The sequence below is a fragment of the Agelaius tricolor genome, unplaced genomic scaffold (genome assembly GCF_023055355.1).
Source record: "Agelaius tricolor isolate 1412-34295 unplaced genomic scaffold, bAgeTri1.0.p SCAF_14, whole genome shotgun sequence".
NCBI lineage: Eukaryota > Metazoa > Chordata > Aves > Passeriformes > Icteridae > Agelaius > Agelaius tricolor.
Window position 1 is genome coordinate 1,513,503 of NW_027269274.1, and position 22,526 is coordinate 1,536,028.

The 22,526-nt window shown below is 47.5% G+C and overlaps 1 protein-coding gene across 4 annotated transcripts; it reads left to right on the forward strand.

The window, feature by feature from the left end:
- Positions 1-466: 466 nt before the first annotated feature.
- SUMF1 (sulfatase modifying factor 1) lies at positions 467-21,505 on the forward strand. Of its 4 annotated transcripts, XR_011681107.1 has the most exons (10): positions 467-700; positions 2,100-2,273; positions 4,189-4,263; positions 11,968-12,050; positions 13,957-14,079; positions 14,603-14,717; positions 15,547-15,660; positions 19,218-19,277; positions 19,344-19,447; positions 20,678-21,505. XR_011681107.1 is itself a non-coding variant. In XM_071439298.1 (9 exons), the coding sequence occupies exons 1-9, from the start codon at positions 488-490 to the stop codon at positions 20,786-20,788; spliced, it is 1,068 nt and encodes a 355-aa protein (XP_071295399.1). In that variant the 5' UTR covers positions 467-487; the 3' UTR covers positions 20,789-21,505. The 4 variants fall into 4 exon arrangements, 2 of the variants coding, with proteins under 2 accessions (XP_071295399.1, XP_071295400.1); XR_011681108.1 differs by lacking the exon at positions 19,218-19,277 and having other exon boundaries at positions 19,320-19,447; positions 20,678-20,721; XM_071439298.1 differs by lacking the exon at positions 19,344-19,447.
- The last annotated feature ends 1,021 nt before the right edge of the window (positions 21,506-22,526 follow it).

The following is a 22,526-nucleotide window of genomic DNA, read 5'->3' on the forward strand; positions in this document are numbered from 1 at the left end:
TTTGAGATCCATTCGAGTGGATTGCTGAGCTCCCCTCTCGGGGTGCTCTGCACCAGGGAGGGCTCAGCAGAGCAGGAACCGCTGTGGATGGCGACCCAAGGGGACAAGAGGGGACGGGGGGTCAGGAGAGGACGGGGGGACACGAGGGACACAAGGGGACAGTGGGGTCAGGAGGGGACAGAGAGGGACACAGAGGGGACAGGTAGGGACATTGGGGAAGGAGGGGACAGGGAGGGACAGAGAGGGGCAGTAGCATCAAGAGGGGGACGGGGTCCACGAGGGTCAGGAGGGGACAGGGAGAGACATGAGGGATCAGTAGGGGACTGGGGAGGGGACAGGGAGGAACAGTGGGGTCAGGAGGGGACATGAGGGGTCAGAGAGGGACACGGAGGGGACAACCCCGGTCCCGCCCCTCAGGGCGCGACGCGGCCCCTTTAAGACGCTCCCGATCACGTGACAGCGCGCGGCACGTGGCCCCGCCGCCAAGATGGCGGCGCCCGCCCGGCTGTGCCGCTGTCTCTTCCCGCTGCTGCTGCTGGCGATGGGAGCGGGAGCGGCGGCCGGGACCCCTGGGACCCCCGGCACCGCGGGCTGCGGCTGCAGCGCCGGCCGGGCCGCCGGGGACGGGCGGGAGGAGGCGGCGCGGCGCTACTCGGCGGCAGCGGCGGCGGGCAGCGGGCGGAGCCGCGGGCAGGGGCCGGTGAGCGGCGGGGCCGGGCCGGGAGGGGGCTCGGCCACCTGAGGGGCTGGGCTGGGCCGTGGAGCGACCCCGGCGGAGCACGGTCTCCTCCGGGATAACGGAACAGCCGGGGAACTGCTGTGGGGAAAGTTAAATTAAATTATAGGTGGGTGGGGTGAGCCCCTGAGGAACTGGGCTTGGGCGCGCGTGCTGCTTCGGGCCCCACCTCGCTCTTGCCTCACGGAGAGAACGGGAAACATGAGGGAGTTCATCTCCTGCTGCCTCTGTTCTAGTGCTGGGAAACTGCGTCAGCCTGGAAAAGCCTGTGTGCAACAGGCAGTGGGGGAACTCGCTTCACAAATTGGAGAATATTTAAAGAGTATGAATTGAATAATTCCCTGTTGTGCTTGGGATCCATGTCAACGATGGATATTTTGTGTGACAAACCTGAGCAGTTCACTTTAGGTCTGGAGGATGAAAAAATCCTCTGACCCTTCATGCAGCTGGCAGCTCCAGCAGTAGGTAATGAAAGCTAATTACTAATTATGCTCACAACATAACTTGATGATGCTCAGCTGGAAAACACCTTTACCAGCAGAGAAGCTGGGAGAAGAATTGGTCTCTGCATCACCCACAAACAGGTTTATTTATTTCCAGTATGGTTTTAGAACTGGGGAGCCAGCAAGAGTTAATTTTGCACATGATTTTAGCCCAGTGAGCTCTGAGCCTGGCTTGGAAACCTCTTGAGGGAGTTGTTCCAGCTACCGAGGCTTGAAGAGAGATAGGGAGGGAGGAAGTGGTGCAACTTTGTGTTGTCATTTCCTAAGTCCTAAAAAATGTAAGCAAATTTATCCTGAAGCCCTTTTATGGAGTCAGTTTCAGACTGTCTGTGAGAGCTCAGATTCTTCTCAGTGGAGAAAGTTACAAGGACACAGCCAGCTTCAGATGGGGGTAGTCTGAAGGAGAAGCTGCTTGTAGCATTTTTTATGGGCCAGTTACAAGGTGTGTGAATTTTAGGTGTGGCTGGGAGAGACCTGAGTGGGAGAGCTTTACAGTGAGAAGAAACATGGAAATGGGATGAGAAAGGTGATGCCAAATCCTCATTCCCCTGCCCTGAAGAGGCAGGAGAGGTGCTGGGGAGCTGCTGTGAACTCATTTTCTGCTCCTTTGCTGCCCTGGCAGTGGTGTAGCTGCAGGAATAACAGCAAAGTGTAACATAGGAAACGCAGCATGCTTCTCCTCATGGGAGCACCAGCATGACCCAGACTTCCTGTGAAAAATGGGGATTTGTCCCCAATTGCAGTTCTGTCTGCTGTTTCCCCAAAATGCTGTTTCCAAATCAGCTGCAGAGGCAAGCAGCAGGAGCAGCCTGGGCTCCTCAGTGTCTCACTGTGCCTCCCTGGGGCTGTTTGCTGTGCAGATGGTGCTGATCCCAGCAGGGGTGTTCACCATGGGCACCCAGGAGCCCCAGATCCAGCAGGATGGAGAGGGCCCAGCCCGCAGAGTCCACCTTGGCAGCTTCTACATGGACCAGTACGAGGTCAGCAACCTGGACTTTGAGAGCTTTGTCAACTCCACAGGCTACATCACTGAGGTGAGGCACCAGGGCTCCCCTCAGCCTGGGACAGCCCCAGCTGAAACCAGCCTTGTCTTTTTGAAGCATGTCACAGCACTTGTTTGGGAATTGCACACTCCAGTATTTCTGGTGGAGGTAGTGGGGAGAGGGAATTGCCTTGCTGTCCTGGGCTGAAAGGACAGTCAGGGGTTTGCTGTTGTGTTTAATAATTGTCACCTGAGCTCACATCTGTCCTGCAGCCTGAGTGAGGCCAGCAGGTGTCTACACGGGGTTTTGGGGTGGTTTTTTGGTATTTGGGTCCTGGAGTATAGGAGTGTGCCCCCTGTTAAAAGAGTGACAAAACTCTCCTTTGTCCCCTCAAAAAGGAAATAAGCCCAGAAGTTTCTCTCTTTGATTAGGTGCAAAAGCCACCTCACAGGCCTGGGGGACTTCATCTCAAACTTAAGGATAGCCAATTGGACAGAAGCCAAAAAGTCTTGCAGTTGACTAGAAAAAGAAATTAACAAAGAAACTAATTGCTTTTGTGAGGTGTTTTACCAGGAGCAAGAACCTCCTGCACCTGGCTGGGTTTTTCTCTGTTTGTTATTTTGCCTTTTATTAAACCTTTTTGTTTCCAACACTGCAACAGAGGCCATCCTGCTGATTTTTATGCCTCCAAGGGTAGCTGAGCTATCTTGAGTGTGTTATAGACCTCCAAGAGCTAATGAGACCTAGTTCAAAGAGGCTACTGTAACACTGGAGCTCTTTGTACCAGGTTAGATTTTCCTTAGTTTAGAGAAACCTGAAGAAGGGATTTAAGAAACTGATACAGCCAGGGGTTCTCAGGCTGGCTCTGCACAGCTCCTGCTGGTGACAGAGAGCCCTGTGCCTCAGGAGGAGACAACAGCAGCTGCAGTGATAACTGTGTGCCTGTTCCTGGCAACAATGGACTAGGAATGTGTTGGGGTTCCTGCCAGGAAGGAGCCCCTGTGCCTGAAGCTCAGATCCCTCCTGACAAGTGACTGTTCCTACGCAGCTGTGACAAACCTGACAGCCCTTTCAGGGAAATGCAACCTGGGGAAGGAGCAGGTCTCCAAGGAGGCACTTTGCTGAATTCACTTGATGAACTGGTTCTCATTTGGAAGGCAGCATCCTCTGCTTGGATGAAGAGCTTCTTTTATCTGCTATTTCTGTTTCTTAGCTCCATAATTATGAAAAAAAGGGAGGATTAACTATTTTGAGTTGGAACAAAGCTTGCTTGTAGCAAACAGCTTCTGGGATGAGCACGTGTGTGGTGGGTTCAGTGTGGAATCACAGAATATCTTCAGCTGGAAGAGACCACAAGGATCACCAAGTCCAACCCCTGGCTCTCTGCAGATACCCCAGCAGTCCCACCCTGTGCCTGAGAGTTATCCAAATGTTCCTGGAGCCCTGGCAGGCAGAACTGCATCATGTGGGGGCTGTTGCAGACCCCATGGCTCAGCTGGTGTCGTTGAGTTCTCCACTTACAAGTGACAAGGCTCAAGTCTTTTATTGTGCTTCCCAAAGGAAAAATAATAGGAATGAAACATGCCCTTTCATATTAGACTGATGACTGTAGCATTTGAAAGCAGTTGGGACAATCAGAACTGCATTTTTAATGAATAAAAGTAAAAACATGTGCAGAAGCTCAGTGAGCTGCCATCTGCCCAGTGGCTGCTGAACAAAAACAACATCCAGAGAAAAAGTCCCTTCTTTTCTGTTCCAAAACAGCTTCCTTGAAAGAGAACTCAAATTCACTATTAGAATTTGTTTGGTCAAAGGTTGGGCTTGATGGCCTTGGAGGTTTTTTCCACCTTAAGGATTCTCTGAATTTTCTTATCCTTGATAAAACGAAGCTGTGAGTGTTGAGTGTGGTTCCAAGAATAGCACTCCTTTGATGACATAATGGTTGAATCCTTTGTTCTTTCCACAGGCAGAGAAGTTTGGTGACTCTTTTGTGTTTGAGGGGATGCTGAGTGAGGCAGTGAAGGCTGACATCCACCAAGCAGTGAGTAGCACAGCAGGGGAAACCTCCCTGAGCAATCCCTGGGCTCTGCTGGCAACCACAGCAGGGAAAACTGAACTCTGTCATGTCCCCAAAGCCAGGTGCAAAAATGGGGATTATGGAAAGGTGTTTGGCCAGGAATCATGGGCTGAAGTGGGGAGGATTTGCAATCTGTTATGTCCTTTTTCTTTAAAAACAATTAAAAGCATCAGTTCCTGATGAGCAAAAATTGGTATCAACCCCTTGTTGTCTCTTTTTGCCCCCTACCTGAGAAGTTCATGCTGTCTGTAAGATTCCTTATCTTGTGAATGGCTGGAGTTTATGACATTTCTCCTCTCCAGAGGATCCTGTGTTCATTTGCTGCTTTTCCAGCTCCCCTCATCTCCCTGGGCACCACAGTGATCCTGGGAGGGGCAGTGCTGACTCCTCTGGAGCTGATCCAGTTTTCCTGTTGAGTGAAAGTGAATGTTGGTTTAAAAAGAAAGACATTCCTGTACTAAATCTTCCCTGCCCTCTCTTTCCTCTTTTTCTGTTGTGAATGTGTTGCTGAGCCTTCCTCAGCTTTCCTTTACCTCCTCCTTAGCAGGTCAGGTGCCCTTTGCAGCTCTTGGCAGATAAGCAGATTGTGTCCTGTCATCTCCTGGATGAGCTGATCTGCTCTGAGCACAGGTTTGGACAAAATCACCTCCTGAGCTCCCCTCCTGTCAGAATTCTCCTCAGCTCTGAAGGGGCACAGTCTGATTTTTGTTTTCAAGGGGCAGCCTGAGAGGTGGGAGGTTTCAGGAAGCCCTGTGTGAGTGTGTGCTCTGAGGGGCTGGCAGAGAACGTGGGATTTGGGTTCCTGCTGCCAGGGAAGGAAGATTACAAGTGCAGTTTGTAATCTTTTAATTCAGGACTAGCATTTGTGCACTGGGAGAGATAAGGCTAAATTGCAGTTCCCACCACCAGCATAACTGATGCTAAATCCATCCATGGGTTTGTTCTGCTTTCTTAAAAATAATAAAAAATACAAATAAAAAAAAAGAATGACTCATCCCATCTTCCCATTGGAGAAATTCCTTTTCCTGTGTAGTTCTGTGTTGCAGAAATCCCTAAATCAGTGTCTGTGTTTTAAAACAAACAAACAAACCCCAAGAATGCTGCTGTAAGCTCAGCCTTGGCCATTTTGTAAACACAGAGTGTTGGGAGCCACTTTCCTGAGCGTGTCAGCCAAATTTCCAAGTGTTGGCTGCAGTGCTCACAGGACAAGTGTTATGCCAGAGGCCTGGGATGGAGCCCAAACTGGTCTTTTTTGGCTGCTGCTTTCTGAAGGTTTTCTGGAGCTGTTAAAAGTAAACTTGCTGTTAAAAGTCACCTTCTTCAATCATAACTATCAGATGAAAAGCAGAAATAAGATATAAATATTGGTGTGTTACTGGCACTGCAAATCCCTCCAGCCAACCAGTGGGAGAAAGGACTGTGGTTTTCCTTTGCCTCAGTGGCTCAGGAGTGTTTTGACTAGGATTTTCTCCAGGTGAAGCACAGGCATGTTAAATGTAAATGTGAATATAGGGGAAGAGCAACAGGAATGTAAATTTTTAAAGCAGTATTTCATCTGCAGTGAAATAACTGAGGAAAGGTGGAAGTACCAAATGAAATAATTTAGAAATGATGAGCTGTGTGTGTGTCTGTCAGGGGTTTTGCTCTCTTTGGCCACTTTGTGTTCTCCAGTTCTTAAAGCAGATTTCTCAGAGCCTCAAAGGCACTGGCTGAGGCAGAGCTGGGGCTGCTGGAGGAGTGACCCAGCTGAGCTCCAGGGTGATTGTTGGAGCTCTGGGTGTGCCTTTCCTGGAGGTGAGGTGGGCTCCCAGATCGCCACTGACAGGACAGGAATGTGGGCTGGCCTCAGCTCTGGAAGGGAAGCAGTAAAAAGGGGTGGAGCAGCCAAGGATGGAATTGTTGCAGATTTCTGGGAACTCAGGTTTTAGTTTTGGCCTCCAAGTTTGTGGTGGTCACGTGGCAGAGGGAGGATTTGGTGCTGTGCCAGATGAGGGAGTTACTGATGGAACAGAGGAGGGCTCCTTCAAATGGAAAAGGATTTTGTGGGGTAAGGGGGGAAGGTCCTTTGAAGCTGAGATTATTTGTGAGGGCTTAAAAAATTGAGAGCTTCACATCTTAAATTCTTCACATGCAGCTTGGAGAAGAGAAGGCTCTGGAAAGACCTTGGAGCCCATTCCAGGGCCTAAAGGGGCTCCAGAAGAGGACTTTGGAAAGGGACAGGACACAGGGAATGGCTCCCACTGCCAGAGGGCAGGGATGGATGGGATATTGGGCAGGAATTGTTCCCTGGCAGGGTGGGCAGGCCCTGGCACAGGTGCCCAGAGCAGCCCTGGCAGTGCCCAAGGCCAGGCTGGGTGGAGCTCTGAGCAGCCTGGGACAGTGGGAGGTGTCCCTGCCATGGCAGGGCTGGCACTGGGTGGCATTTAGGGTCCCTTCCAGCCCAAACCATTCCATGATTCCATTTTATTCTGAGGGATTTGAGAGCTCTTGCCAATCCCTGCTGGAGTTTCCTTGCTGCCCAGGTACCATGGATGGCACAACAGGAGTGCAGCCTCAGTCTTTGCTCACTGGAGAGTAGTGGGGACATCGTTATTCTTGGCTCATGGAAGGCAGAAAATTAATTTTTGCTTCAACACCAGATAAATTCTGCACTGAACAGCCTGAGAGCATACAAATGTGTGCTGCCTTTGTCTGTGAGGGTATGGAATTTTGGGTCTGGAATGCAGTGGAATTGGCTCACTGGCAGCTGAAGCCAGCACTAAGTTCTGGCCAATCCAGAACTGTGGGATGCTGCTTTCATCCCTGTCTGTATGGAAATCTCTGCAGTGGCCTGGAGCTGTGCAATTTGCCTATTTCACAATAATCCCAAATTGAAACATTCTGCCTTTCAGCTGAGCATCCCAAGCTGCTGCTGAGAGGAGCCCTGGCTGCAGGTGGGACAGCAGTGCCAGTGTGGGCAGGGTGAGCTGTTCTTGCAGCCCCCACTGCTTCAGCTGCTCCCTGCAAGGAGCTGGAAGATGGAGCTGCTCCTCTGTGGGTTTTTGTGCTCTACTCCCACTGCTAAGAGGAGGTGCAGGAATTCTCCCTGGGAATTGCCAGGAACATCAGCCTGTGTTATCAGAGCTGCAGCTTAAAGCAGGCCATGGTTTGTGCCTCAGGATAAATCCGTGCACATCTCCTCTCCTTACAGCTCACGTGCTCTTGATCAGTGGAAAAAATGACCAGTTGGAGAGCAGATTTAGATGTTGGCTGGAAATTAGACTTCCAGAGGTGTCTGCCTTCACCAGGAATATCAGTTCCTCAAAAGAAGCTTCTTCTGATTCCAAAACTTGCACTTAATGAATTTGACTGGATTTGAGCATCACGTATTTGTGGTTATTTTTCTTGGAGGATTGACAGGGCTGTGAAGTTTACACTGTCTGAACTGAAGTTCAATGACCTTTCCTTATGCACAGAAAAGGTCTCTTCATAAAAGTGCTTGTTTCCAGTCAAGTCTGAAATATTTTTTTGTAGTTGATGACTTACAAAGTAATATAATGTTTTAAAGCTGCTGCCTTTCCTTGGTGTGCAGTTTCAAACTGCTGTAAAATACTGGATTTTAAGGCAGATAATATTCAATATTAAACAAACCTCCTTGTTGCTTCCTGAGCTCATGAGGGAGGCCATTAACATTAGAAATTAAGAGTGAGAACAAATTCTTCTGTAATTAGAGCTTTGAGGGAACTGGGACTTTTAATTGATAGAATAAATAGCATGGGAATTGCAGTAGCTGGCAAAATCAGGTATTCAGAGAATCCTGGAAGGGACCTCTGGAGATCCTAGTCCAGCCCTGATGCAGGTGTGAGCTGCCTGCTGGACAAATCTTCTGCTCACTGTGAGTTTTGTTTGTGTGGGGCAGGATTTCCCAACCCTGGCTCAGTCCTTGTGCATGATTACAGCAGGTTTGTTCTCTGTGGGGACAGTCAAGTGGATCCATTGCACAGTAATTATTTTTATTTCTTAAACTTCTCACCCTATTAAAAATGTTCTGTTTTCTGTCTGCCTCTTTCTTCAGTAGTTCATTAATCAGTGCTCAAGGTTTAGGATCTGGCTTAGAGCAGGAAGAACTGTCAGAGATTTATGTGTATCTGCCTTACATGAATAAAATAAAACCTCATTTAAAAATTATGTTCTTTACCGAATAACAAATTTTTCCTCACATCCTACCAATGCTAACAAGATCCTTTTGCATATTAAAGATTATACAGAGCTGAACACCATCTGATTGAAACAAGTGGTAACCTATTAAGCCAGCTTCTGAACTGGAGTGGTTTTTTAAGAACCCACCACTTAATAAATGAGTTTTAAAGTGGCTTCCAGACTTGGGCTGCTTTTCACTCAAAATCTCTTTTAACACAGTTAATTCAGAAGTTCTTACTCTGCAGTCACTTTTGGTTTTTTCCAGCTGTTTATCTTGACCTGGAGTAAGGCTTTTAAAATACTTGATTAAAATAGCATTAGAATGCTGTAGCACAAAAAAAGCTGATGTTTGGTGCAGTATGACTGGACAGCAGCATGAATTTGTCATATCTTGTGGGCCTGCCTTAAAGTTCAAATCCACAGCTTTGTTATTTCAGGGGACTTGCTACTTGATGGAAATGTTGGAGCCTGAGCCAAGATGAGCTCCTCTGTTGAGTTTATTTTTGGTAAATTTTTTGGATACATAAATCTGATTTGAATTTGAGATTTGCTCCTCAAGTGGGGGTTGTTTTTCTCTTGAACGTGGCCTGTGACAGGTTAGTGCAAGAATAATAAATGCTTTTATGGCTTTGGGCTGGGTGCCTTTGGGGTGGTTTTTAGGGCTATTCCCCTACTGCAGCAGTAGCAACGGGGCAATGCTGACAATGAAACTCACTTGGTGATGTTCCCCACTCTAATTTTCTTTTCTACATAGATTTAGGAAGGAATTTTCTTCGAGCTAATTGTGAAGTAGTTTAAAAATCTTGACATTGTGAGGTAATGGAGCAATTAAAGCTAGGCTGTCCCAGCCCACTTGGAAAGGAAAATGGAATACTTAGGAGGAGAGTTTTCTGCAGGCTGTTAGTGGGAGCTCAGGCTCCAGCTCTGCAAATTGCTCTGCCCCAGTGCAAAGCTCGTGGGCTGGAATTAATTGTTTGAGCTCTTCCCAGTGTTAGCACACTGGGCTCTCCTTTCACAGTTCTCTGGGCCTGCAAGAAGCAGAACAGGGAGTTCTTAAGGTTTAATCCTGGAGGGGAGAGCAGGATAATCCCTGTTTCCAGCTGGAACAGACCAAACCAAGCCTTTGTGCCTCTGCTTTGCTCTGGGAATGTTTCCCTGTGCACCAGGGTGTAAGGATTGCAGGGCAGGTGTGGGCAACCTGGCACAGGTGACATGCTGCAAGAATTCACCACAAGGAAGGGGATTGTCCTCTGATTCAAGATCTATTCAGCAGCATCTGCTGCTGTTTGGACAGCAGGGATCTGTTGCCAGTGCACAGAACATGTTTCGGAGGGAAGCAGAACGTGAAGTGTTATGAAAGTAACTAAGCTCATTATTGGCAGGGGAGGACTTGGCTGTATTAACTGTGATGTTGTAATATCTCTGTCTAATTAGCTGTTCTGCTAATTAGATTTAGAGCAATTAAAAGCTGTAAAGACTTGTGAGAAGTTCTAGGAGAGAACTGTGGATTTCAGGTAGGAGATTTCTGGAAGGAGCAGCCCGGGGTGTGTTCACTGGAGCCAGGGGCTGCCTTGGATCAGTCTCCAGGTAATTCTTGCAGGCTCTCTGTGCTCTCCCTGTTATCCCTGTCCCAGCCCTGCATGTGTGACTGCTCTGGGTGCTCTGCAGAGCCTGGCAGCCATTTGGTGCTCAGCTCAGCAGAGCCACAGCCGGGAGCTGTGCACACGCAGTGCTTTCCTGTGGAGAGACATTTTTCTTGGGTTAAAATAAACCAGCCTGATTGAAAGCATCTGCTTTTTCTTTTGCATCACAAAAATGTTTTCCAGAATTAAAGTAGTCTAAAGTGTAAATCTTTGCAGTCTCCTGCAGAGATGTTTTTATCCAAAACCCAGCAGTTTAATTTACAAAAATATGTTGTGCTTAGAAACTGTCGAAATCTTTCTTGTGATCTTTCAGATTTTAGCTTTAGCAAGTGGTTCTGCTGCTCTTTTATTTTCCTTAAATAGCTGTAAAATGCTAATTTTGGATTTCTGTCCTATTTTCAATGTAGTTTAAAGGTCAAACCTCAATATGGGCAAGGAATTGGTTAAATGGGACTAGTTTTAAACCTCTTGACTGTTGTATCAGTTTAGCAGCCCCATCACTCTGAAGCTTTAGTGCTCAGAGTTGAGCAGAGTGTCTGCAGGAAGGTCTCATTCTGGGGTTTGAAGCTTTAGTCCAGGATTGCTGATTGTTGATTTCCAGGGAGCTTTTTCCATACCCAGATGTGCTGTGGGCAAAATCTGTGTGTGCTGGGAGGGGAGGAGGGAAAGGCTGTCAGGGAGTGTGAGCACAGCCTGCTGAGGCTCTAAACCCAGGATAATGTGTGTTTGGGCATTTGCTATTGAAATATCCACATGAATGATTTGATGTGGAGCTTGGACCAGGGTTTTCTCAACAATCTCTGTGTGACACAGATCATCTCTTGTCCCACACACATGTAATTACATGTTCTGTTGAAGGATGCAGCTTCCCCCAGAAGCTGCTGTTAGAATTGTTTGACCAGACTGATTCTGGGTCTCCTCAATACCAGCTTGCAGTGATGCTTTGGCCTTTGCTATAAGGGTTTGGTGAGTTAAGGGGTAACACTCTTGGCACCTTTCCTACCTCTGTGAATAACACTTGACAAAGTCTAGGACTAACCAGCCTCTGGCTTGTTTACCTCCTAAAGCATTCCAGGCTTATTTTCTCTGATTTTTGTTCTTTATAGACATTATCTCTGTAATAGGAGTAGTTTGGAAGCTGCTGCAATAAACCCACTGTTGATGGGTGGCATAAATGTTCCTTTCTTTGCTTCAGTGAAGGCCCCATTATTAAAATAATTATTTGTAAGTGAATATCAATCAGAACAGTTAAGCATTGCTTTGAAGTAAGCCTTATAGAAGAAATCCCTAAAGAATGTCTTCCAGAAAAAACTCCTTGGCATTGAAGCACCAAATTTGAGACTTCTGGTTTGAGAGAACTACTCAATGTCTGCATTGCTACAGATGATTTTGGCTGTGTGATGTTTCCCAGCAAACCAGCTGGGGAAAAAAAAAAAAAAAAAGAGAAAGGCTTCATGCTTCACTTGCCTTGTGTGGTTCTTCTGTCTCCACCTTCTGGAAGCTGAGAGCAAATAATTTAAAATCAGCTGAGTGGGTTAATGACCTGGAAAGCAAATGTGTTGCAAAATGAGTGTTTGACCCCCAGCTAAAGGGCATCATCAGGGATTGTTTCAGTGATGTCAAAACACTGAGTCCAGGGAGTAAATAATTAGGGTGAAAATGCTCTTTAGGCCAAAATTGTAATTTTTTTTTCCTCTCTGCAGATTGTATCAGACTGAAGTCAGGCAGGAGCTGAAATTCACACAGGCACAGGCTGGTTTGGGTTGGAAGGGGTCTGGTGGTTTTTCAGCAAATCCCTTAGCTGGGAATTGAAGTGTCCTTCCCTGCTGCTCTTGTCCTTTTTCAGGTGGCAGCTGCTCCCTGGTGGTTGCCTGTGAAAGGAGCCAGCTGGAGGCACCCTGAGGGCCCTGACTCCAGCATCTCCAGCAGGTGAGCCATGAGCACCCATTCCATCACAAAGCACAGGCAATATCCCTGGCTCCCACAGGAATGGGGCTGCAGGGGAGGGCTTTTATTCAGTCCCTGCTGGCTGCTGCTTCTGGGGCTGTTTTCCCACCTTCTGTTGAGCTGCATGCAGCATTCCATGGCCGTGGTCAGTGATGGAGAGCACAAAGGTCTGTCAGGGCTGTGCTGACTGAGCCTCAGTGTTTGCTGTTCATGTCTGTGGGCCAGCAGGGAGCACAGCAGATCTTCCAGGGTCACAGACTCCTGACCTGGGTTTGGAGGGGAGGGATCAATCCTCCCTGTGTGCACACTCTGGAGTCTGGGCACTCTGAACTCTTCCATGTGGCTGGCATTTGGAAGCCTCTTTCTCTGGCAACAGAAGACTGAGGATTTTTGTGCTTTTTTCCACTGTGTTCTGACTCTGTGAAAAAGCAGTTGTGACTGTGTAGAACCTCTGAATGCTTTGGAAAACTCTGTTTTTTCTTACAGTTAGTGCCATCCTTTGCCTGCACAAACCCTGAAGCTTGCTGGTCCTTGTCTTCATACAATTGCTCTCCATTCTGAAGTGGGATGAATTTTAGGCCTAGAAAATCAAATTACTGTCTTCATTTGGGGCCTCTAACATTGCAACTGCTCCTCTGACTAGGCAGGTGTCAATAAAGTTGGCACTTGATCAGCTAGTGAAAGTTTCTAGCAGCATTTTGAAATCAAATCAGACTCTCTAGCCTAGATCTAGTAGGTTTTTGAGTCCTCTAAGGACAGGACTTTGTTAGTGCACCATCATCTGATGGCTGAAACGCTCAGTAACGAGTTATCTGCTCTCCAAGGGCAAGGAAAGAATTATCTGAGGCAAAAATAGAGATAATAGCTGGAGGCATTGTTAGGGGGAGCCAGGAATTGAGGTCAGAGGCAGCAGACAGGAGCTGGAAACCTGCCATGAAATTCTGGGCTGGTGCAGACCTGGCCTGGCACAGCTGCTGGGAACCTGGAAATGACCCCAGGGGTTAACAGGGATACCCTGGATTCCTGAATGGGGCAGGAAGAGAAGTTTGTAGGAAGTTCCTCTCTCTCCTGGACCTTCAGCTCTGGGAGGATCTTGGTCTGTTAGGGGCTTGGATGGATTCTGCAAGAATGGCTGGGCAATTTTTTCTGCCTTTTTCTGGAAAAAGGGACAAGGATTTTAATGTCAGTCCTGGAACCAAACCCCATTAAAGATGGGAGCTCTTGTGTAAACTGTGACTGCACAAAGCACCCAAGGAAAGTCACTTCCCAGCTAAATTTCTGCAGTTCAGGTTCCTGGACAGGGTGCTGCAGAAGCTGATAGAGTTGGTGAGACTCTTCCTCGTGTCACCTCTCCCTCACAGCCCCACAGCTGACAGCAAGGACAGCACCCAGAGCAGGAGGAGAGAACAGTCAGCATTAAATTGCATTTTCCTGTTGAGCATCCTGCCTTCTGGCTGAGATGGCCCTTGCCAGGCTGCTTTGGTGCAAGATGCCCTGTGCCAGGCTGGTTTGGCAGTGGTGATGCTGCAGGTTTCCAGTGCTTTCCTGTGGCTCTGCAAGCCCAGGCTCCCCCAGAGGGCAGGGCATGGACAGTTCTGGGTGCTGCACTTGAGAAACCACAAACCATAAATGACTGCAGAGCTGGAGGTGGCAGCAGCATGAGACAAACAGAAGTTCATTATTTTCTCCTCCTGTTTCCCTCTGATGGCTGCATTTCCCTCCCAGCATTTTGCTGCCTTTCCTTAAGTAACTTTGCTGTAAAGTCACCTGGTGCAGCTGTAGCTCATCAGTCCCGTGTGCCCCTGGCTGGCTGGCTGTCACATTGTGCTGTGCAGCCCTGAGTCTGCCTGGTGCCCTGAGGAGCCTGTCCTGCTTGTTTTGTTCCCAGAATGGACCATCCAGTCCTTCATGTGTCCTGGAATGATGCCCTGGCCTTCTGCAGGTGGGCAGGGAAGCGGCTGCCGACGGAGGCTGAGTGGGAGTACAGCTGTCGAGGGGGGCTGGAGAACAGGTACCTGTGCAGGGAGGGGCTGCAGCTGGCCTGGCAGCACAGCCAGGGCTTCTGAGGGCTTTGTTAGCCCAGAACTGCTCTGCAGCCAGGCTGGGGGTGCTCACCTTGAGGGGAGAAGGCTCCAGGGAGAGCTCAGAGCCTTTCCAGGGCCTGAAGGGGCTCCAGGAGAGCTGGAGAGGGACTGGGGACAAGGGATGGAGGGACAGGACACGGGGAATGGCTTTAAACTTAAGGAGGGGAGGTTTAGATGGGATATTAGGAAAAAGGTATTTATTGCAAGGGTGGGCAGGCCCTGGCACAGGTGCCCAGAGCAGCTGTGGCTGCCCCTGGATCCCTGGAAGTGCCCAAGGCCAGGTTGGATGGGGCTTGGGGACACCTGGGACAGTGGGAGGTGTCCCTGCCATGGCAGGGGTGGCACTGGATGGGATTTAAGGTCTCTCCCAGCCCAAACCAGTCTGGGATTCTATAAACTGACTTTATTAATTAACAGTGTTTGACAGCTGCTCTGTTTGTCTTTCCTCAGGCTTTTCCCATGGGGCAACAAACTGCAGCCCAAAGGGCAGCACTATGCCAATATCTGGCAGGGAGAATTCCCCACCAATAACACAGCAGAGGATGGGTACAAGGGGACTGCACCTGTAAGTGTGTCTCAAAGACAATCCAGCATGTGGAAATGATCTTAATCTTCCTAAAATTAAGGTCTGTCTTCAGGAGCATGAGCCATGGCTGTTTTCCATCCCTGTGCTCTTTCATTTTAGATTTTAAGTTGCATTAAATTTCACTGCAGGCTTGAACATTATCAGGGGACTCCTTTACAAGCTAATTGAAAAGTAAAGATTACTTTCATTTTAACTTCTAGTTCCTCTCAAACTGACCTCTTTTCCCCCCTCCCAGTCAGTTTGTAGTCAGAAGCTGAAATACTTTCTGCCTGCACTTCTGGCTTTGCAGTTTTGTGAACCCAAATATCCCACAATAATTTAAAAGAAATTTAACTTCCCTTATGGGGAACCTTATGGGTTGGGCCTGTCTAGTATAACAACCAGAGTGGCATTTTAAAAGCAATCAAGAATGTGAATGAATTATTTAATGGTATTTAAGTAAATCCAAAAGTTTCATCAGAAGAGGAGTGTGCCCAGGCAGGAGCTGGCAGCCCCCCTGGCTTTTCCTTGGTGAGTGGGGTCAAGTCCCTGATGCCAGGTGTGTCTGCTGCTCAGACAGTGCCTCCCTGGAGAGGCTGAGTCTCCAAAGGCAGCGAGGGGATGCTGTGTCACACTGAGCAGGGTGACACAGAGCTGACCACAGCCTTCCATCCTGCTTGATCTGCATGCAGGACATGGAAGTGTTCCAGGTCTGCACTGCTGATCCGGTGCCTGCTTTTGGGGCTCCTCCAAGAGCACCTTGAGCAGGGAGGTGTGAGGATTCCAGCCCCTGTGGAGTGTCACAGAGCTGTGTTCCCTTCCTGTGCAGGTCTCTGCCTTTCCCCCCAATGGGTACGGCCTCTACAACATGGTGGGCAACGCCTGGGAGTGGACATCGGACTGGTGGGCTGTGCACCACTCCCCCCAGGACCTGCACAACCCTGTGAGTGTTGGCTTGGCACACCAGGGGCTCCTTGCTGGGGGAAACCTTCTGTTCTGTGCTCCTGGGCTGGGGGATTGGGAGCATCACAGCACGGCTCACCCACGCTGCAATTGCAGTGCTCTGATGCAATTTTGGTGTTGTTTGGTTGGTTATTCACACCTGGTTAGCCATTGAATCCTTCCCAACTGCCCTCATATTACAGAAATCAAGAGTTCGTGGAATGACTTCTTTAAAAAAAGGAAGAGTTTTAGTTCATTCATATTGCTACAAGCTGTACTTATTTTCCCCCTCCCAGGCAGAGAACAAACCATTGTGAATTATCTTTCTGGCTTCTGGTAGCTTGTTTTAAACTGAACATGTGATAAAACTGAGGTTTAGGAGAAGTCACCAGGCTCTGAGAAGTGAATCTTTGTTTTTCTTTGTGGCAGGCAGATGGAGGTTCCTACAGGGTGAGATGTGTGAGGTCACTGATGCTCTGTCTCAGCAGATTCCAGTTCCAGTGTTAGACCTGCTCCTCTCCCAGTTATCCAGGATGAGAAAATCCCATGATTTATAAATATAACAAGTAAGGCCAGGTAGAGTTTGTCACTCAAAACCCCAACAAATACAGTGGTTTTTATTTGCTAATAATTTACAAAGCACTTTCAGGTTTATTTTTATTCCTGGTAATTACTTGTGAAGGCAAGACAATCAATTATGGAACCCTCCCAACAATCTGTGTGCAGAATTCCATCCATTCCTTGTAACCAATCCTCAGCATAGCCCAGATCTTTCCAGTGCTAGAAAGCTGCTTTGAAGATTTAGGATGTTAATATGATAAAAAACTTTGCCTGAGCTCTGACCCTCTGAAAGAATTCAGAGTCTTTTCAGCCCAGAGAACACATCCTATATTTAGGTTACACTGCCTTGTGCTCTGCAGAGACTGAAGAGCTGGGCTCTGATAGATCTGGTGCTAATCAGTTCTAATGTCTCAGAAGATAACTGCAGCCTGGCTATTTTGGGACACCTTTGCACACGAGGAGATGCAGTTTCCTTACCTGTTTAACCAGAAAAACCCTTTGGAATTCACTTTGAAGTGCTCTGCCTCAGACATTGGATTCTGACAATGAGTTTGCATATGAAAAACCCCTAAAAGCCTCATTGTTAACACCTGATTTTTAAATACTTCCTGAAGTGTCTGGGTTTAAAACTTCAGCAAACTCTTGAACAGAGCAAAATTCACAGGGTGGTTGTTCCCCACCATTGCCTTAATGCAGCAGGGAAGTGCTCCTGCCTTGGCATTCACCAACACCTAAGTGTCTCAAATAAATGATTATAATGAAGGTGCCTCACTGCAGTCACTGAATCCCAGGGTGGTTTGGGTTGGGAGGGACCCTAAATGCCACCCAGTGCCAGCCCTGCCATGGCAGGGACACCTCCCACTGTCCCAGGTGCTCCAGCCCCAGTGTCCAGCCTGGCCTTGGGCACTGCCAGGGATCCAGGGGCAGCCCCAGCTGCTCTGGGCACCTGTGCCAGGGCCTGCCCACCCTCACAGGGAAGAATTTCCTCCCTAAATTTGTAACTGATCCTTTAGCAGAGAAAGCCAAGTGTGTGTGTGAGGTCCAATCAAACCAGGGTCCTTTTAGGGGTTATTTTGTGGTGACTTCTGGCTCTGATTTTTTGTATGAGCTGCAGTTCTCTGATTGAAAACTGATTTGTCTCCAAACAGGGTAACCATGTGGCTGTGCACTGGAAATCACCACACACCACCAGAAAGTATCTGTTTGATGTAATCAAAGAAGTTCAGCTTTGTTTTCATTAACAAAAAAAAACTTCTGGGTTTTTTTAGTAACTTTCAAAAGAACAATCCTACTTTTATGAGCTTTGGTAATGGAATGCACAAGCACTTATGTAATCAGACTGGAATATGGCTGTTGCAGTATTCTAGTACAGAACAACCTTGTTAATTTACAGTAAACTCTGGGGTTTAAATCTGGGATCAAAGTCTGGACAGCTCTGGCCTTTTGCACCAATGTCCTTCCCCTTCAGTACCAGCTGGTGCACTTCTCTAGGTCAGGCCATAAAACAGTGGTGTTTGATAGAACAGAGATTTGCTTGTTTTAATCAAATGTGACCTTAATTGCTGGGCTGAGATTAGTTTTTATGAGGGGAAGCACAGCCAAGGCAGTTTCCTTCATCTATCAGTGAGATATGTGCACAAGCAAATATTAACTGCAAATGCTGCTGATGATGTCTGTTGGTTTTCTGACATCTTTGCCAGTTGTTTATCATAAACTCTTTACCTTCAGTGATTTTAAATAAGAGAAGAATGATATTTTATAATGGAACAGATTAATGGAGGACAGTACAGCATTTTTTTGCAGGTGAGGTATTTCAGGGCTGTAATCCTCCTTTAGAGTCTGTGGGGGTCAATTTAAATCAGTTTTATTTTGTTACTAATAACCTTTGATGCTCAGTTTTGGCCTGGTGGAAGGTCTTTGTAGTTAATAACAAGATGCACTTCTGAGCCTTTGGTTCACACACTGCTCAGTGCAGGTCAGCCCTTTGTAATTGCTGACACATGACAGATTTAGGGCTTTCTAACCCAAACCAAAAATGTTCCTCTTCATTTAGAGAAGTGTTTTTGGAGCCAGTCACACAGATTGCTGCTCAGCCCTGCAGCATTTAGGGGAAATCCTGCTCCACAGCCCCATTGTTCTGCTTTGTCTTGTTCCCACAGAACTTTTTTTAGGTCAGTTTTCTCCTGGCTTGCCTTGAAATGAGATTACCAGGCTGGGTGATGACTGTGCTGGTTGGAGGCTTATCTCAGAGCAGGGACTGTGCATGCACCTGCAGGTGTTTGGGGAACATTTCCAGAGGCCTCAGTGGGAGCAGGGCTGGGCTGTGGAGCAGCACCCAGGCTTGGAAGGAGCAGATGCTGCCTCAGGGTGTGCCTTTCCTTCAGTATTTGTGTGCCATTAAATGCCCAATTCTTTTTCACATGGATAAATTTTGGCAGGAAACATGAAGCTGCTGCAATTTGTGTGGTGAACTTTCACACAAAGCTATCAAACTCAGGGAGCTTCTAGAGTACCAACATCAACTCTCAGGGTTTTCTGATAGTCCCTGGGATTTATGTTCAGTTATAAATGCTCTTCTGGGGTAGATTCTTCTAGAACATCACCCTGGTAATGCAGACCTGGGTGGGAGACAACTGTACCCCTTGAGACAGGGTAGGAGAGTGGGATCCATGGCAGGTGTGACCAGACTGGGTCACAAGGTGGTCACTGAGGAAAGCTGGAGCTCATTTCCTTCCTGGTGAAACCCTCTCTAGGAACCCCCCTGTTCCCAGGCATTATCAGTGAGCAGCACCTGCAATGTTAAATATTTGAGGCACTGGGGAGGGAGCACAGTTCCTGTCACCTGCAAATCCTGTAGGGCAGAATTATTTCAAGCTGGCTGCTTCAGACACCACTGACATCTGTGTCTGGAATATTTCTGATTGCTTCTTCTCCATCCCCTTACTGCCTGTAATCAGCAGTTATTGCTGAGTACTGACCAGTGTCCTCCCTCCCCAGCAAGGGCCGTCCTCGGGCACGGACAGAGTGAAGAAGGGTGGATCCTACATGTGCCATAAGGTAACTTATGTGCTCTTCTCCTGTTCCTCTTCCCTCTGAAAGCACTTGACCATGATCCTCTGACAGTTTCCTGGCAGCCTGGATGCTTGTCAAGGGGTTTCATGGGATTTATGAAGAGCAACACCTGATGTTCCCAAGGACCTCTTTTGCTTAGCTTGGAGTTAAAACAAGTAAGTTTTTTAAATCAGTATGGGTTTTAAATGCAGAACTTAAAATTGATGTAGGCTTCTAATGGTGTTTTCATGATAGAGCTGGAGTGATACTTGTCAGAGTAGAAAGGATGGATGTGACTTTGTTTTTCAAGTTTTAGAATGGCTTTTGATCCAGAAAGGATATGGAGCTCTGACTAACCTGGGCTAGGGAAAGGTGTTCCTGCCCAGGGCAGGGGTTGGGACTGGATAAGCTTTAAGGGCCCTTCAATCCCAAATCCTTTTATAATTCCATGGTTCAATGGTATCAGGTGTTTGCAGAGCTGGCTGGGGGATGAAGTGTTTGTTGGTGGCATACCTGAAATCCTTCAGAACTGCCAGAGTGATGGCTGTTCATGACATAAAATAGTGTTTTAAACTCTGCTCATGCAGTGCTCAAAAGCCCTCATTGTACTTCTCCTGTTTCATTAAAGCTGTCCTGTTCTTCCCTTGCAAAGCCTGTGGCTGGCAAATCACTCTCATAATTAGATTAAATTTTCTACAGTGAGATCCCATTTTCTACACTGATTTCCTTCTTAGGTGAAATCAATGTCAGATGTTAATTAGCAGTTTTGATTAAATTAACACTGGAATAGGCTCTTCAGTGATGAATAACATGACCCATTTTGGAGGTTTGTGAAGATTCTAGTCTGCCCTAGTCTTTTTTGTAGGTGATAAAACTAGGCTGTGTATCAAGACAAAACCACTGACTACTGTTAGTACAAGGGCTCTTTATTAGGTGCTTGATATCAGCTCAGACTGATCTTTGTGTGCTGGTGCTCTTCTCCCTCTCAGAGCTGACAGAGCCTGAAGTTGCACCTTTTTACATCCCATCCCAAAAGTCTGGCACCTCACTCAGGGAAATGTTCAGTACCTGTCCATTCCAGTGGGGCACTAGCACATGGATACACAGCTCAGCCTCTGAGGGGAAGCTGAATGGCTGTTTTGGCTTTTTCCCAGAGCAGGAGAGATTCTTGGCTGACACTTCATCAGACACTTTGCCTTTCAGTCTAGTTTTTGTGTCAGCTGGTGGCCGTTTAGGATTCCCTCATTTCGAACTCGGCGATTTCCATCCGTAGCACTTCATCGATCTGTCCCACAGCGATGACGTTTGGCTGTATGAACCTAACTAATTAATCTGTTAATCTAACAAGCTGCTGCCTGAGGAGCCCCAGCTGTGCTAAGAAGTTCCTTTTCTGTGTTGCTGTGCAGTCCTACTGCTACAGGTACCGCTGTGCAGCCCGGAGCCAGAACACCCCCGACAGCTCCGCATCCAACCTGGGCTTCCGCTGCGCCGCCAGCACCGCCCCGGGGCCACGCTGAGCCACTCGCAGGGCATGGCAGGGCACAGGAGGGGCTGCATCCCACCCCAGGGACAACAAACCTGGGCAGAGTCCCTTGCTGATGGCACACCTTGGAAAAACCTTGCTTGAAGTTCCTGCTGAGGGAAGAAAAACCAGCACGACTCAAGAGCGCTTGGAGAACCTTCGTGTTCACGAGCAACCTGGCCTGGGTGGTTTGGGTTCAACTGGAACAAAACTGAGCAAACATGGCAATCATGCTTTCAAAGATTGCTTAATCCCAGAATTAGGCTGGAAAAAACCTCCAGAATTATTGAGTCCAGCCCTTGACTGATCACCACCTTGTCAAGTACAACAGCTCCTCTTTAGACAGAATCTTTATTAATAACTTTTATTTATGTAGAATTTCTACACTCAAATGCAATAAGCAAAGACTTTATAAACTTTTAGACAGCTTTAAAAGAAATTCTAGGCAATTAGGAAATTCTAGGCAGCTTTGAGAGACAATGAAGGAGTCAAGAATGAGGACTGGGAGATGACAACTCTCCCACAGGCAGCTTGCCCTCTGTTACATTCCACTTGCAGTGAAATCATGTCCAGAAATGGGCTTCTCTCGGGGAGATATTTGCTGCTCTTTAGGAAGTGCCTTCTGCAGCTGAGGGAGGTGATCCTCAGGGTGATGATGATTAGAAATCTTGTACATATTTGAATAAAATATCAAGCATTTGTTTATGCCAAAGATTTTTATTGATGGAAAAACACAACTTCCTTTGCATTTCTTAGACGCAGTGGAGGCTTATTTTAGGGACTTGGAAAATGCAATACTGGCCTCATTAGAAACTGAAGCTAATGAATGATTCCACTTGAATAAGAGTCATGGAAGTGATGGCAGATGGAACTGTGAGCCCTAAGACCTAATAGGGTAAATTTTTAAACTGTTTTGTTGAAAATAAAATTCCTCACTGAGAAGGAGAGGAATTTTAGCAAGTGAGAAGGGAAATGGGAGCAATTGAAAGCAACCTCGTTTTGGGATCTGAATGTGACTGTGGATTAACAAAAGCCTTGGCACTGATACTGGTCCTTGCCAGTGTTGTCTTTGCTGTAGAAAATTGGGTTTGAGTTTAATGCAAATCCATCACCTGGCAGCTCCTTCTGCAGTGGTTTCATGTTAAGAAGATGACACAGGAGAATGCCTGGGCAGCCCTTCACCAAACACCAGCCTCCAGTGGGGGCCAGGTAAGCCCAGCAAGCAGAAAAATCTATCCCAGGACACAGCATGATGTGGCATAACATGGAGATATTGATAATCATGATTGCACTCAGAGAAGAAGGGAGGAAGGGGGATGAAGGGAAGCTCAGAGCCTTCTGAGCTGTTTGACTGGATTCATTGTGGATGAGCACACTGAGCTGTGAGGGGCAGACTGGAGCTCTGAAGCTGAAAGGAGTCTGAAGGAGCAAGTGAGCAGAAATTCAGCAGATACAACTAAGAGTCTATTTCTTTCCTAGTTTCTTGACAGGGAATTTTTTTAGTAAGCTTTTGGTCCACTCCCCCAGGCAGCTGCAGTGCCAAGGCATGGTGGAACATAGTGCTGTATGGAAAAAGGCCATTAACAACTGTCAGGATGGTTTAGAACTCAATTAACAATTATTTTGTTTTTGCAAGGCCTTCAGTGTGGCTGTTTTGAGCAGTCCAGCACTGTTCCTGTTGTGGGAAGTTTGCTCCAAGCAGATAACTGGGATCAGGTCACTGCCAGGAGCTG